We start from the raw sequence: 15,127 nt of genomic DNA on the forward strand, positions 1-15,127 counted from the left end.
GAGAAGACGTCTGTTTTAACATGAAGCTGTTACTTTAGCTGGCATGTGTTGACACAGCTCGCTGCACAGTATCTGAAGAGCCTGTTGTGTTTTTGGTTAATTACCGGGCAGATTAACGATCATTATTTGTGAGCACATCGCTCAAACATTCCCCTTTTGTGTGTGTCTGTGACTAATATTAGACGTATCTGTTACGAGTAAATAAAGGATAAACGGCTTTTGAATCGATTATCAAAACAGTCGGCGGTATATTTAGTAATCGATTAATAATCATGTCTTAGATGTCATTTACGGAAAAATACACTACTTGTGAGGACAAATGTGGTCGGGTTAAAAGAGGCCAGGTTTGACACAAGCTCACAGCTCAGTTAGACCTCATAATCCATAACCAATCGACCAATTATTGTCCTGATTAATGTCTTTTGTTGTGGATGACAGTTCACATTCATAAAAAAAAAAAAAAAAAACTACTGTAGATGCACCAGAATCAACACTTAATAACACATAATATCATATACTAAAAAAAACTGACATGCTGGTTATAATTTGATGAATTAAGGTCATCTATGGAGTTTTAAATGACTGTGTATTAATAATAATATACATGTACATACATTTGTTGCTTTCTCCTTCATGTTATATTTAATTTTATTCATTGACTAAAGATCTTAACACACATTAATGAGAAAAAGACGGAGTCAACCTTTTCCCATGCAGTCAACTGAACTCTGGCCAATTATCCATTAGTGTGCTAGTGGGCTTAAGATAAGATGTTAAAAAGATATCTTAATGCAATTCAGAGCAACAGGAAACGAGCAATGAGACACAAAGAAACTCTGAAACTCTCTATCTGTGCTGGCACAAAATGGCGGCCTCTGCCTAAAATACACATTAAACGCTTTGAAAACCAAATGAATTTCATTTTAAAGCGTCACACAAACATATTTATGGGACGGTAAATGCAGCCTGTCTGTAATATCCTCCTCACTGGACCTTTAACTCCCCGTCGCAGCTTCAGTAACAGAAGTTTCTGAGGTCTGAGATTTCGGGGTTGGCCGCCCGCCAACATGTGTGCAACCAGAGAAAAGAAGCAGCGCTGGGAATGCGAGTGGTATGCACTGCTACAGCGCCGTTAATCAAACTAAATAAAACAGACAGTGGTGTAAATCAGTGCACGAGGGCATCTTAGTGTAATAAAAAAGAAAATACTGCCGTTGTTTTTTTGGTTTTCTGTCTGCTTAACCGCTTAATTTATGTGCCTCTTGACTTTCTTTTTTGGAAAACCAGACTATCTTCTCTTGGCTCTTTGATGTTTTTTTTTTTCTTCTTTTTTTTCTAAAAACCAACAGTTCCAAAACTCGCGATTATGTGTTCCCGTCATATTTTTTATGATGATTTGATGTGTGTGTGTCTTTTGGGTCCCCGTATAGTTTAGCTGGTAATGTGGGTCAAACACCCACAGCATTTGCATTTCCCTCCACATCCTTTGATAGCAAACGTTCTGTAAACGTTAGTCTTTTTGAAACGTTTTACCACCTGATGTTCCTCGGGCAGCCGCCGTGCTGGATGGACTCTGTGCCCAGTTCCAACCACAGCTCTACATTTCCCTCCTTTGTGCTTTTAATGTGTTAAACCAACCCATCTGGTTTAGTTGTTCCACCACTTTTCTTTGTACCAGACTCAAATTTTCTGACTAATTTAGTGCTTTAATAATTCTGAAACCAAAGTGGTTCTCTTTCGCTGAGCATGTCCAAAGTCTATGTACGGTGTTATTTGATCATAGTAACCAGTTTATGTGGTTATTGGGGTGTCAAAAAAAGTGAGTAGTTTGACATTGTGGGGAATAGTATTAAAGCTTTTGTTGTGAATAAGGGGATTTCCCAAAGATGGCAGATTATCCCTTTCATGTCAAACTGTCTTTCCCTTGGATTTATCTTTGAAAGAAGCAGTTGGCAGTTTTTTTTCTTCACATTTTGGAGATTTATGTGCTTAATATCCTTCTTTTCTTAATAGGAATGGCACATTATCGTTTTTTTACATATCTGATACCGATGCCGATAACGCAACCTCGAGTGTCGACCAATACTGATTATATATTTATTTGTGCCAGACATTTCAAGAAATTATAACAGACAGAATTCTCTCATGGCGCTTTTCCATGATACAGTTCTAGCACTACTCGGCTCGGCTCGTCACAGCAGTTTCGCGCAGCCGTCCTTTGGACGACTCCGCCCACGTTGAGGATGAACTATGACGTCATGGAAAACGACGTGACTAATACCAGAGCGTGTAGAGTAGAGCAGAGCCGAGTAGTAACTGTGTAAAAACACCTCAGGATGTGCAGCATGTCGAGTTCACGTGAGGTTGTGAGGCTCTTAATAATAGTCAGTGCAAGACAAAGGTGAAGTGTGTGTCTTCCTGACTGGATCTGTGCCATGTGTTGTTGTTGCTGTGAAAGTGGGCCGGACCCTGACACGTGAAATAAAAGCTTTCATTGTCAGACATCGCGGTTTTTATTTATTTATTAATAATAAAACACACTTTTTCCACTATTTCATATGCCAGCGATCATATTGTGACAGCAGATTTTACGCACTTTAAAGTGAAGTCACCACACGAACTTGGAGGAATGTTTTTACCAAACCGTTGGAAAAGCATTGTTTTTGTGGTTTTTACATCTTTGTCATTGTCCTTTTTTTTAACTGCGTTCATTTTTGTCTGTTTTTTTTAAAAGCCCAAACTCCGCTCAAGTCTGACTCATCGTTGTCAATGCAACAAAATGCCTTCAGCATCCCAAAGTTACAAGGAAAAGCCACAAGTAAAAAAATAAAAAAGAAATTAAAAGCTTAGTGGTGGTGGAACCAGATGAACTATTTTTATAGGATGGTCACAATATTTTTTCGGCACAAATTAAGAGGGAAAAACTGTGAGAAATAGGTCTAAAAATCCAGTTTTTGTGCTTTTCAATTGTTTTCTTGGCGTTTTAAAGCATCCTTAGACTCAAAAATGATGGAAAACATATTGGTGTAAGGAAATATTTATAAAAATCCCGGTTGTGTCACCAGCAAAATTTTGTCTGGTTTTAATTGCTTGTTTAATTTCCAAGGTCTGTACAACCTAAAACTCTTACTTTTTATAGAACCAGCTCGATCCAGATCGATCCAGGCTCCGTCACTGACCGCTGTACATGAGCCTCGTTCTTCCCAAAATCCCTGGCACCCTGCTGTGCTCAGGCCACAGGAAAAAAAAAAAAATCAGAGGGGGGAAAAACACACACCAAGGCTAACGGGTAATTTTGTGGCTCTGCCTGTTATCCTTGTTTAGCCTGGGCTGAGCCAGCCTCCATCCACTCTGTGTGTGTGTGTGTGTGTGAAACTACGGAGTCTAAATCTTGAACTCATAAAACTCGAGCCTCTAAAACCGTCACTCCTCATTGTAATTGATGTTTTTCACGATCCCCCGTCTATTAATCCACAAATTTATAAAAACTTATAAAAATAGTTGTCAGGTAAGATGGTCGATGCTTTCTCCAAGAAGTATATATTCTCTTCCACTTATCCTCGTTCAGATCACATGAATTTAATACATTTTTATAGTTTTGAATGTTGTTCCTGTTGTCTACAGCTGGAAAAATATAATAAAAAGTATAATAAAAACTAAAAATATTCCCCAGGTCACTCCTTTCCATGATGCAGTCACCTTATACGGACTGTTTACCCCGTGAACCCTGTGCAAATCAGGCGATTAAATGAAAAACACAAGTTTTTACCTGGAAAAAGTAACAAAAGGACCCAAAACATTACATGAAAGATGCAATATATGAGGGAAAATGTTGGTTTCATTCAAAATTTACTCCACAAACATCCCTGTCTCTCTGATCCATCATCATCCCAGCTGATTTCCTCTCTTGAGAGGATATTTTTGGCGCTTTTTTGGGCCATCTATTTATTTGTCGCTTCACTGCTGCTCTCTCAAAGTGCAGCAGTGAAGATAAGAAGTGCTTGCTTGAGGAGGAAGAGGAAGAGAAGGACGATGAGCTGAGTGAAAAGTTGTTAGACGACAGGAAGTGTCAAGGCGGCTCCACCCTGATAGTAGGAGGCGGAGATGTGTGTGGTTCCTCTTTCTCACCGTGTTCTTGAACTGGTGTTTTGGAGAAAATGTGATGAGTGCGGAAAGTACATAAGGTGGTAGACATGTGAAAGTTGTGTCTGAAATTACTTTCACTTCCTGTTTTTCTTGGTTTAGGGCAATTGTGCAAAAGTCAAAATGAACAACAAGTCAAATAAATGTGTAACGGGTGAATTTTGTTCTTCCCTCTCTCAGTCACCATGGCAAAACCCCAGAACGGCTCCAACTGGGCTGCCGACAGCAGCCTGATGTTCGGGGGAAACGTCCAGAAAACGCTGGCTCCATCCTCCACGACCACGTCCTCCTCCTCCTCCTCCTCCTCCTCCTCCTCCTCCTCCTCCTCGCCCTTCTCCTCCTCCTCGCCCTTCTCCTCCCGTGTGACGTCCATCGATGGAGTGGGCTTCTCCGAGGGAGACCTGTTGCTCCAGGTAACACGTCAGATCACCGCGTGTCCAATGTGGGAAACAAATAAGAGACTGTGAGACTGTGAGGTGAACACAGCTGTAGCAGAGCTTGGAGGCAACAGGCACAGCCGCGCTACCAATAACAGAGGAAAACCTGTCAGCACTGCACGAAAATGCACAATTAAACCTTGCCAAAGAGCACGAAAAGAAGCCGAGCAGATGCTGGCAGCACATTCTTTGGTCAGATGAAACCAAAATACATGTGTTTTGGATTCAATGAGCGCCAGCCAGCGTCTATAGCGTGGTTGTGGCTGCGGCAAGCGCAGAGAATTGACTACTAAACAGCAACATATAAAGTATATCTGTTTGGTTTTTCAGGCGCTGAATGGCTTCGTGCTGGTGATCACGGCCGAAGGTTACATCTTCTACACGTCGCCCACCATTCAGGAGTTCCTCGGCTTCCACCAGGTAAAAAATAATGTTTTCGGTTGGTGCAGAAGTTTATGCTTACGTTTATTTGTGGAGTAAAAAGCATCACGATGCTTCTCATGGACTGTGCAGGTCAAAATGAACAAATGGAATTGTCAGATACACTAAAAAATAACAAAAAAACATGGAAATATATCATGCAATAAACGATAATGTGAAACTGTCCAAGAGAAAGGCTGATAATAAACTACAGACTGCAACCACACGTTTTTTTTTCTTGCTAAGCCAGCTAATGTTGGAGATAATTAGGAAAGTTTAAAGCAGACATCATCTGCTTCTGACCTGATAAAATCAATGTGAACGTGAAGCGGAGTCTGTGTGCACAGAAATAACTTGTCTGTTTCCACTTGGTTGACCCGGTGAACTCCCGCGTCCCTCATGAAACGTTTCGGTTCATATTTGTGCACTGGATTCTTATCTGTAAACATGTCATAACGCCGCCCGTGGCTTAAAAACAAGGACACTCCGACATCCTCTGATAGTCCTTCAGAGATATCAACACCGGACGACAAAAACACACAAACAGACACACACGTGCACACTTTAAGGAGCATTTTGAGGTTCTAATGTATAAGAATAGTATTACTTGTTGTGCATGCATGTGTGTGTGTGTGTGTGTGTGTGTGTGTGTGTGCAAAAGTGAACTGCTTTGTTGGCTGTGCATTTATAAACACATCTGTTTGATCCGGGTTTAAAAATATCTGCAGTCGAGGGTTAAAAAGCAAACACACACACACACAGAGCTTTTTTCATGATGTAGTCTGGAATGAGGATTCTCATCGGCAAAGTCTTAGAGGCTGGTAAAAAAAGATTTAGCAGCTGCATTTACTGTTTGTCTCTAATATAAACTTTATTTATAAAGCAGCCAAACAAGAAGAAAGAAGGTTGAAAAACACACAAGTGAGATCACGCCAGAGATAACACTGAATATGAATCGGAGGGGAAACGCTTGCGAAGCTTGCGTTTGAAGCCGATTTGTGGACGGCCGTGTGTATTTTTCATCGTTTGTTTTAGTCTTAAGGAAGTGAACTGTGAAACGAACTTCCCTGCTGTGGACAGAAGCAGAATTTCACAAACCTCTCATGCTCATACATTCTGACATCAGGGTTGTTTTGAGCTCGACAAAAGCCCCAGAGAGGCCATTTTTCAGCGCCCGCCGAACAAAGGCGGGCTTTGTGATTGCTTTGTTTGTCAACGGTTGAGAAACAGAACTAAGCCGTGAGGTGTGGTTCGCTCAGCACCTTGGTCCTTGAGCACAACGGCGTCTCTGTGTTCCCAGCCTTAAGTCAGTGGCACTCATCCACCCGAGCATTGTTCACGCTGCCTGTGTGTGTGTACACTTGCATCATCGCACCCACGAACGCGGATCGCCAGAACAAACATGGGGAGGGATGGAGCTTGCCACCCAAACGAAGGCTGAGCTGGAGAAAGGCCAGTCTTAAACAATATGTGCCAAAACATGCAGGCGGTGAACCCAGTATTTCATCTTAGCTACGATCTTGTTCACACGAGTGAAGACAGGAGTGAATTTTAGAACTCAGAGTCTGGTTAAAGTCTGGAATATTTGAATTTCATTCAAACTTAATCAAAGAATAGAGTGTAACATTTCTAATGACTTTTATTTGAATAAATTATCCTTTGCACGTTTGTCTAGCAGGCACATCTGAACACACCACACGAAGAAAGCAGTGTAAACAGTAACTTAATTCAATATTTGTTGTGTTATTATGTATGCACAGCTATAAACTATTATCCAACAGCTTTTATGGAGGCTGTTCCGGTATATTTGTTGATTTAGGTTTCGATTTTTAAACACCATGGAAACAGTGTCGTTATTTACGTTTTTTTTCCTCCTGTTTCCAGTCGGACGTCATCCATCAGAGTGTGTTTGAGTTGATCCACACAGACGACCGGACTCTGTTCAGGCAACAGCTTCACTTTGCCCTCAAGCCCAAATTCTGCAAGTCCAACGGTGCTCCAGCAAGTCCCAGTAAGTCCAGACACCTTTTCAGCTGACCTTCAGAAAGCCTTTGTTTAAAAACCTTGATGGTGAATATTTTTATTATTTCAGCAGGTGAGCTGAGTTCTGGAGAAATCAGCAGCGGCTTGATGCCCTATGATCCTCAGGCCATCCCTCCAGAAAATTCTTCTTTTCTAGAGAGAAACTTCTGTTGTCGATTCCGCTGCCTGCTTGACAACTCCTCCGGCTTCCTGGTAACACACTCCCAAACAACGCTTTTTCCCCCCACACACAAACACACACCGGGAGATTTGTTCACTGTAAAGGGCCACATTTGTTTAAAAAGCTGAAACTATTCTGGTATATGAATAAGTGATATTCAACCCTCATGTTTTCACATTGTGATGTTTGTGAAGATGAAGTCCGCTAGCTTAAATACTAAAGTGTTAGAGATAAAGTCCGCTATCTTAAATGCCAACACGTTAGAGATAAAGTCCGCTAGCTGAACTGCTAACGCGTTAGTGTTATAGTCTGCTAGGTTAAATGCTTACACGTTAGCGATAAAGTCAGCTAGTTTAAATACCAAAGCGTTAGAGATAAAGTCCGCTATCTTAAATGCTAACGTGTTAGAGATAAAGTCCGCTAGCTTAAATACCAAAGTGTTAGAGATAAAGTCCGCTAGCTTAAATACCAAAGTGTTAGAGATAAAGTCCGCTAGCTTAAATACCAAAGTGTTAGAGATAAAGTCCGCTAGCTTAAATACTAAAGCCTTAGAGATAAAGTCCGCTAGCTTAAATGCCAACGTGGTAGTGATAAAGTCTGGGGCCAAACATGAGAAACATAAAATATTGTTGAGGGCCAGGCCAATGGGCTGAATTAATTCTGCTCAATATTAATTTATTTTATCTCTTTTTTAATAAAAAAAGCAGTAAATTGTATTGTTTTGGTGTAAACACAATACACACACAATAACCATGAAGGAACATGCAGATTTTATTCAATTATAACTAACTGACTCTATTGAAAAGATCAAATGACTAGATACTAGACTAGATAATAAGATAATAAACGGGGAGGGAGATAATGATAACTCCTGAACTTTTACCTTCGACTTCTGTAAATAAACATTTAGCAGTCAATTTCTCGTTGAAAACGCGGCATTCAGAATCAACTTTTCTTGTTTTTTTAATGTGAGTCGACATTTATAGGGGGCCAGCTGTGCAGACAGACGCAGATACGTGCATCCATATGTAAATAATAAAAACTCCAGGCTTTTCAAAATAAAAGCGACAGTGTTGTATTGCATGCACGGCATAAATACACTTGTTCATTTGTGTTTATGACTGAACTTGTGTGTCTGTGTTCAGGCGCTGAACTTCCACGGCCGCCTGAAGCTCCTCCACGGCCAGAGCCAGATGGTCGAGGACGGGGCGCAGGCTCCTCCCCAGCTCGCTCTGTTCTCAATCGCCATACCGCTGCAGCCGCCGTCCATCGTCGAGATTCGCACCAAGATGCTCATTTTCCAGACCAAGCACAAGCTGGACTTTACACCCATGGGTATCGATACCAGGTCAGGCCCGTAACCTAAGAACTCAAGGAAAAGCTCAGCGTCAGCCAAAGATACATCGACTTAAATCATTTAAAATAAATGTTTTGTTTCTTTTCCCACAGAGGGAAGGTTGTTTTAGGCTACAACGAAACAGAGCTCTGCACAAGAGGTACAGGTTACCATTTCATCCATGCTGCAGACATGATGCACTGTGCTGACAACCACTTAAAAAGTGAGTACCTAAGGAAAACAAATGTCCCTCAGTGTGGTTTCTTTTTTAAGATAAAGCAGCTGTAGACCATTTTTAGACCAAGGGAAAAATGAATATACAGTAAATGTATGACTGTTTTTGTGTCATTGTCAGTGATGAAAACAGGAGACAGCGGTTTCACCGTCTTCAGGCTGCTGACAAAAAATGGGGCGTGGGTCTGGGTCCAAGCCCTCGCTAGATTGGTCTTTAAAGGAGGGAAGCCAGACTTCATTGTGGCCCGGCATAAAGCTTTGACGTAAGTTCAGAACCAAAGAGCGGGGAGGGTGCTTTTCAGCTCTGTGAGACGCTGGACTCAGAAAAAAAAGTCCTCTTCTTGTGCTTTTTCGTTACAGAAATGAAGAAGGAGAAGAGCACCTGAGCCGCAGACGTCTGCAGCTGCCGTTCAACGTTGCAGCTGGGGAGGCGCTGCTGTATGACATGACCCCGATCGTCGACAGCCCCGACCAGTGCTCCGACCCGAAGCAGAGGAAATTGGACTGCTCATTCGTCAGCCGTGACTCCATCCTGGGATGCATGCTGAGCCAGGACCAGTCCATCTACTGTGAGCAGAGCAGCACCACAATCACCTCCCTCAATGATGTCGCCTTCAAGGACAGCCACGCCACACTCAGTGTCCCCGGAGACATCTGGCAGAACACTGCACCCAAGCCCGTGCCAAGTCTGCTTAAGTCGGAGGCCATAGTTCACGACATGATGGAGACCCTGCAGCAGATCCTCGGGGACAACAACATCATCGACAGCCTGGACGTTGAGCCTGACGAACTCAAGAGCTGGGAGAGCACGCTGCTGAGGATGAGCACCAACACAACCGACGTGAGCGAAGACCTCAACGACATTCTCAGCAACGACATCCTGTCCTACGTAGAGGAACAGCTCCAGAAGGAAGTTGGGCTCAAGCTGGCAAATCCGCTGGATGATATTGTCCCAGCCTCCCTCTCCACTTTGGACCTCCAAAGCCAAGATCCTGTGCAGAGTGCAGAGCAGGACTTCAGCTGGCCTCTACAGCCTCAGAATCAGCTGATGGCAAACAGTGGGCAGGTGATGACTGGACATCCAATGCCAGTCCTGGAGACAATGAAACTCACTCACATGGATCTTCCTCAAGTCAGTTCTTCAGGACTAAAAGGCCCTACCTTTCAGCAGATTGCCTCTCAGCTTCCTAATTCAGTTGGTCCTGGCCACATTGGTGCTCCACTGACCTTCAGCTCCTCCTTGGCAGATTCTTGCGCTCAAACGCAGAATGACTTGAGGACATTACCGGTCGCTGCCAAGGGAAACAGTCCCGGGGCGTTCAAGCACACCAATCAGCTTCACTCTAACCAAACTCAGAACCACGGGCAGATGTTCAACCCACAGGTCGGCCTCCTGGACCAACAAAAAGAAAACAGAAAGTTAAATCCCGCGTTTAACTTTCAGGGCGAGCAGTGGAGCTCCTCCATGCCCGGCTCAAACCAAGTGCACAACTTTGTACAAACATACACCCAGAATATTTCAAAAGAATCCGGTTTTATTGCAGATCATCTTCCATCGAGCTGTTTGCAGGGTCATGACACACTTCAGACACAAAACAAGGACATTCAGATGCAGCCCTGGCTGCTGGAGGAGCAGCAGCTTATAACAAACGGGTGCCAACAGATGGGCGCTTGCCTCAACCAAATATCAGCGCTTCCAAACAATCCTCCGCCCGTCCACGTGCCCCAAACCGCCGTAAATGGCAGGCCAATGTTCAGGACTCCTGAGACTTCAAGTCTGCCGTTTGACTTGGAGCCGTCACATCTGGCACCTTCTAGCAGTTGTATGTTTAGAAACGCCTCCACGTCTGTGCCTGTAAACAGAGCGCACCACGGTCAGCCAGCGCCCTGCAAGCAGATGAAGCCGGCCGGCAGCAATCAGATCCTCTCCAAGCCCGCCTGTGTCTATCAGGGTCTTCTTGGAGGAGGAGGAGGAGGAGGAGGAGGAGTAGGAGTAGGAGTAGGAGGCTCTGTGCTGGGGGTGACGGCGCTACCGACCCCTGATGAGTCACCTCTGTCATGCCAAATGACCACAGGTCTCGACCTCAATGACCTGCTGGTGCAACAGCAGCAGTTCCTCAACTTTAGTCAACAGACACAGGTAAGAAGAACGCAATCGAGCAAATAAGTCATGGCCGGAGGAAAAATTTGCATCATGGGCGTGTAAACTCTGTATGTCAACAGTCCCAGACCTGAGCATGAGGTTCTTTGAACACAGTTTGCAAAATGCAAAGGCTGCAGTGTTATCGTTCTGTTTTTTGGTATGTGTTCGACAACACACTGGCTACATCCATGCTTGACATCGTGGTGGTCTCTCATGTGCCAACACTCCATCATGTTCTAACTCTTATTACACACCAGGTTTGTGTCTCGTAAACCGTCATACACATCTGGCAACACACGCAAGGAACAGTCATTTTAACGTCCAAAGGCGGAATGAGGCATACAAGAGAGATCGTGGAAAAACAGGAAGAAAATGAGATGCATGTCACGCCAAGCCTCTGATATCTGACTTTGTTTCAGCGACATCCGATGAATTTCCCTCACCTCGGTGCATAAGTTAATAGACGTCCACATGCTAAAGGGAATGAGGACGTGTCATGATGCCGTTTTGATGTCAAGCCAAAGTTCAAATATCTAGTTGTATTAATAGACTAAAATACTATGCATGTGTTTCTTTCCCGCAGGTCAACAACCATCCAGTCATCGGGAACAGAGGTGTCTCCTCCCCCACGCTGCCCTATAAGAATGCATACTACTCAGAGAACAAGTAGGAACCCGGGCAGATGAACTGCAGTGTCGAGGAAAGACTCCCGTCTCTAAACATGAAATGGAATAGACTGAAGAGAGGAAACTGTGGCCCAGAAAAGGGTGAGGAGAGAAATAGGATGTCTCTCCTCAAGTTTGCTTCTGGGTAGCTGGTTTGAGGTCGAGGAAGAGAAGTCTGAAGAGGAAGAAAGGAAATCTTCTTCTTTTCTTTTCTTTTTTTTTTTTTTTTACTTTTGGCAAAGTTGGATGTATGATTTCTTCTGTATCTTCCCACTTCTAGTTCTCAGCAATTTGTCCAAAATGGAGAACAACAATGAACTCACGGATTGACCTTTGAATTTTGTTGTCATTGATTTTTGAACAGTGGCCTCGGACAAGCCACATTAAAATGGGGGATCCGTGTTTAATTGGACTAAAGATAGTGTTTTTCCTCCTGTCACACCACTATCTTCGACACAGAGGAGAAGACGACCCAGAACTTTGCTCCTAGACTGATTTACCTGGACGAAAGTGAAGAGAAAGAAAACGTCCTGTTAATCCTCTGCCGTCTTAAATGCACCTACGCCTTTGAAAAATCCCTTGTTTTTTTTCTACTTTGAGAAGGATGAAAATGTGTGTTATTTTTAGTTTTTGCTGTTTTGTCCTTTTTGAAAATGCATCTTGATTAAGTTCATTTCAACTCTTTGATTTGCTTTGCAGACAGGGTATATACAGTAAAGAAAGAGAAAGAAACACACACACAAATCATAGATTATTCTTCTAACAGGTGATGTGTAAGACCAGCTGCTTTTTTTTTCACTGAGCCAGCTTTGTTTCTTCTTTCACTTTTCCTCTCCTTAATATTTCTGCGTTGTTGTTGTTTTCCTGTTGTTTTGCAGAAGAAAAAACACTTCAGACGGTGCCTTAAAACTGACTCACCTGTTTGAAACTTTAAAGGGACTTAAAAAAAACAAAAAAAACAAACATAAAATAGTGTCGTGGTGGGAACTGGTGTTTGATACGTGACCGAAAACCAAAGTTAAACCCGCCCTTAATTGCCTTAATGTCACTATGCCCAGTTCCTATTTTAATTAAGATGAATTGCACTATTCCCTAGAAAGTGATGCCAAAGCGTAGTCAACAATATTCACATAAAATGACACTAATGATGACAAATTTAGCCCAAATATACGGATGCTCTTAAAAAACTGAATTATATTGCATGATAAAAGTCGTTATCATGGCTTATTTCAATGGAAAGCAACTTAAATAAGTAGTAACTCATCTATTTTAATAATATTTTATTTAAAAATAATTTGACATGTGTCAAAGCAGAATTACTCACTGCCTAATCTAAGATTTTTTTATTTTATTTTATTTGTTTGTTTCTTTTTTGACTTGAATTTCACACTAATTTAACTCAATTTTCATCTTTCCTCTCTCTCGCTCTCTCTGTCTTGTGGTTTATGTGTGGCATCGAAACGCAGAAGTAAAACAGTCGAAGGCAGCTATTGTATACGTGTATTTTAAAATGAGGGAATCCATGGCAAAATCACCACTTCACTGAACGAAATCATACACGCACGAGGCGAGGTGAAATCTTCAAGTGCCTTTTTTTAACAAGCTCTTATTTTGATTGTTGATCTTTTAAAAAACACGACTCAGCACTTCTTCTAAACAAGTCACTTTTGTCAAATAACAACAAATTATGACAATTTTGGAATACTTGGCGTAAACAAACCACCCCCCAAAAAATAAAGCCATTTTGTGACGCTTTATAAGGATACCAAAGGGACACTAACTGTTCTGGAAAATGGTTTGTGGCGATTTACAACCAAAAATAATTGTTCTTACATAGGAAAAAACTAGAATAGGAAGTACTGTGATTGTAAATATTGTTTGGCGTTGAAAATTGTGCGTAAACCTGGAAATTGTTGTTTTCCGAAAGCTTCTTGTCAATTTTTTTTCCCCCATTTTCTTTGTCCTGTCATCAAACTTGGTATTTTACAACTTGGATGTTGGACTGGAGCCTTATTTACAAGTTAGAAGTTGTCAGTTAGCGCCATCCATCTCTGATGGCCTTTGCAAAGCCTTCTGTGTAACGTAGTAAAGCCTTAAGTGCAGTGGAAGTAGAAGAGGCGGATTGAGTTGGTGTTTTGTGGCTTTGGCTCAGTTTCGTGCACTCGTGCGTCATTTTTTGGGCTCAAACTAGTGTCATAAAACAGGTATTTCATTATAAAAGAAAATTATGTGTAAAAAAAAAAAGTTATATCCATAAACTATAAAAGGATTGACAGATATTGGTAGAAATGTGACAGATGTATCGCAAAAAATAACCAAAAAATGCACAAAAGTAGGCACACATTGAAGTTTTTTTAAATGAAATTTGCTTTAAGAAAAACTCTCCCGTATTTACGGAATGTCTCGAAACACAACGACCCACCAAATTTGTTCGATACTGACACGTTGACCACAATGGACGCCACAGCAACTGTCAAACTACTGGAGAGTGGAGAGACACATTTCCGCGAAAACTGAGCCAAAGTAGTTGTAAATCATCATCGTCAGCAGTGAGTCAGCAGGACACTGACTCACACGTAGGCCGAATGGAGATGAACTCTGATTGAATTGAGACACACTCTCTCCTCTCTGTTAAACCGTCAGTCAGAGCCTGTTTCTCACCAAGTATTTGCGTATAGAAATACAAACATCATACATATATATGTATATATATTGCTTGCTTCTAGACTAAAAAAAAAAAAAAAAAAAATGCCATTGTACTTCCTTTTTTTGAAAATTCAAGGCTCCAAAATGCAGTATCTTTGTGTACCTGTATATAAATATCTGTATTTGTCTTCTTTATTTTTCAAAAAAGACAGTATGTATTGTCATATAATGTGTATTTTACTATCATATTGGCTTAACCTGACTCACAAATATCATTTTGTACATTGTCTGCACAGCATACATATATATATATGTATGTATATATATAACCTCCTGTTATTATGATCTTATTTTATCTTGTGGATTTGCCCTCAATATTTTTTTTTTGCTTCTAACTGTATGAATGTTTGAGTCAGTATGTTCATGCTCAATATATTAAAGGTGTTAATGATTGCACACAATAGTTTTGAATTGTCTTTTATGCCAGAAGAAGCCTTTATTTATCTCAGAATGAATTCACTTTGACTCTAAGCTCATTTAGACTTAAAAAAAAAACGCCCCAACATGTTCATAATCTAAAATGCAAGTTTTCGTGTTGTAGCTTGTATGTGTGTCCACTAGATGTCAGTGTAAGGCCATTTTGGGTGTTGCCATGTGTCAGCTATGTACTCCTGCTGTTATTAACAACTTTAGCTATAGTTAAACATTGACTATAATTAGTCAGTCGAGTGGTGCCCACTTGGATTAATGTCTCAGCAAAGTTACAAAGTGATTATTGAAGGAGAAAAACTCAGTATTATTACAATAGTATTAAAGCCTATTTCCACCACTTGGAAAATATATATTAGTAAGTCATAATTATGAGATACTAAGTCTTAATCATGTGATATTAAGTCATAA

General features: G+C 41.5%; 1 protein-coding gene across 2 annotated transcripts in view; it reads left to right on the top strand.

The window, feature by feature from the left end:
• The window catches only part of LOC131445997 (aryl hydrocarbon receptor-like), a 57,613-nt gene extending 42,938 nt beyond the window's left edge, over positions 1–14,675 (top strand). The window contains exons 3-11 of one of the 2 annotated variants that reach the window (XM_058616866.1): positions 4,324–4,556; positions 4,911–5,000; positions 6,885–7,011; positions 7,096–7,235; positions 8,349–8,551; positions 8,653–8,762; positions 8,895–9,036; positions 9,134–10,913; positions 11,500–14,675. In XM_058616866.1, coding sequence (XP_058472849.1) covers positions 4,324–4,556; positions 4,911–5,000; positions 6,885–7,011; positions 7,096–7,235; positions 8,349–8,551; positions 8,653–8,762; positions 8,895–9,036; positions 9,134–10,913; positions 11,500–11,586 — 2,912 coding nt within the window. In that variant the 3' untranslated portion in view covers positions 11,587–14,675. Of the gene's footprint in view, positions 1–4,323; positions 4,557–4,910; positions 5,001–6,884; positions 7,012–7,092; positions 7,236–8,348; positions 8,552–8,652; positions 8,763–8,894; positions 9,037–9,133; positions 10,914–11,499 lie in introns of both variants that reach the window. The other variant, XM_058616855.1, reaches the window with a different exon arrangement.
• Positions 14,676–15,127: the final 452 nt, after the last annotated feature.

This window comes from Solea solea, chromosome 2 (genome assembly GCF_958295425.1).
Source record: "Solea solea chromosome 2, fSolSol10.1, whole genome shotgun sequence".
Lineage (NCBI taxonomy): Eukaryota > Metazoa > Chordata > Actinopteri > Pleuronectiformes > Soleidae > Solea > Solea solea.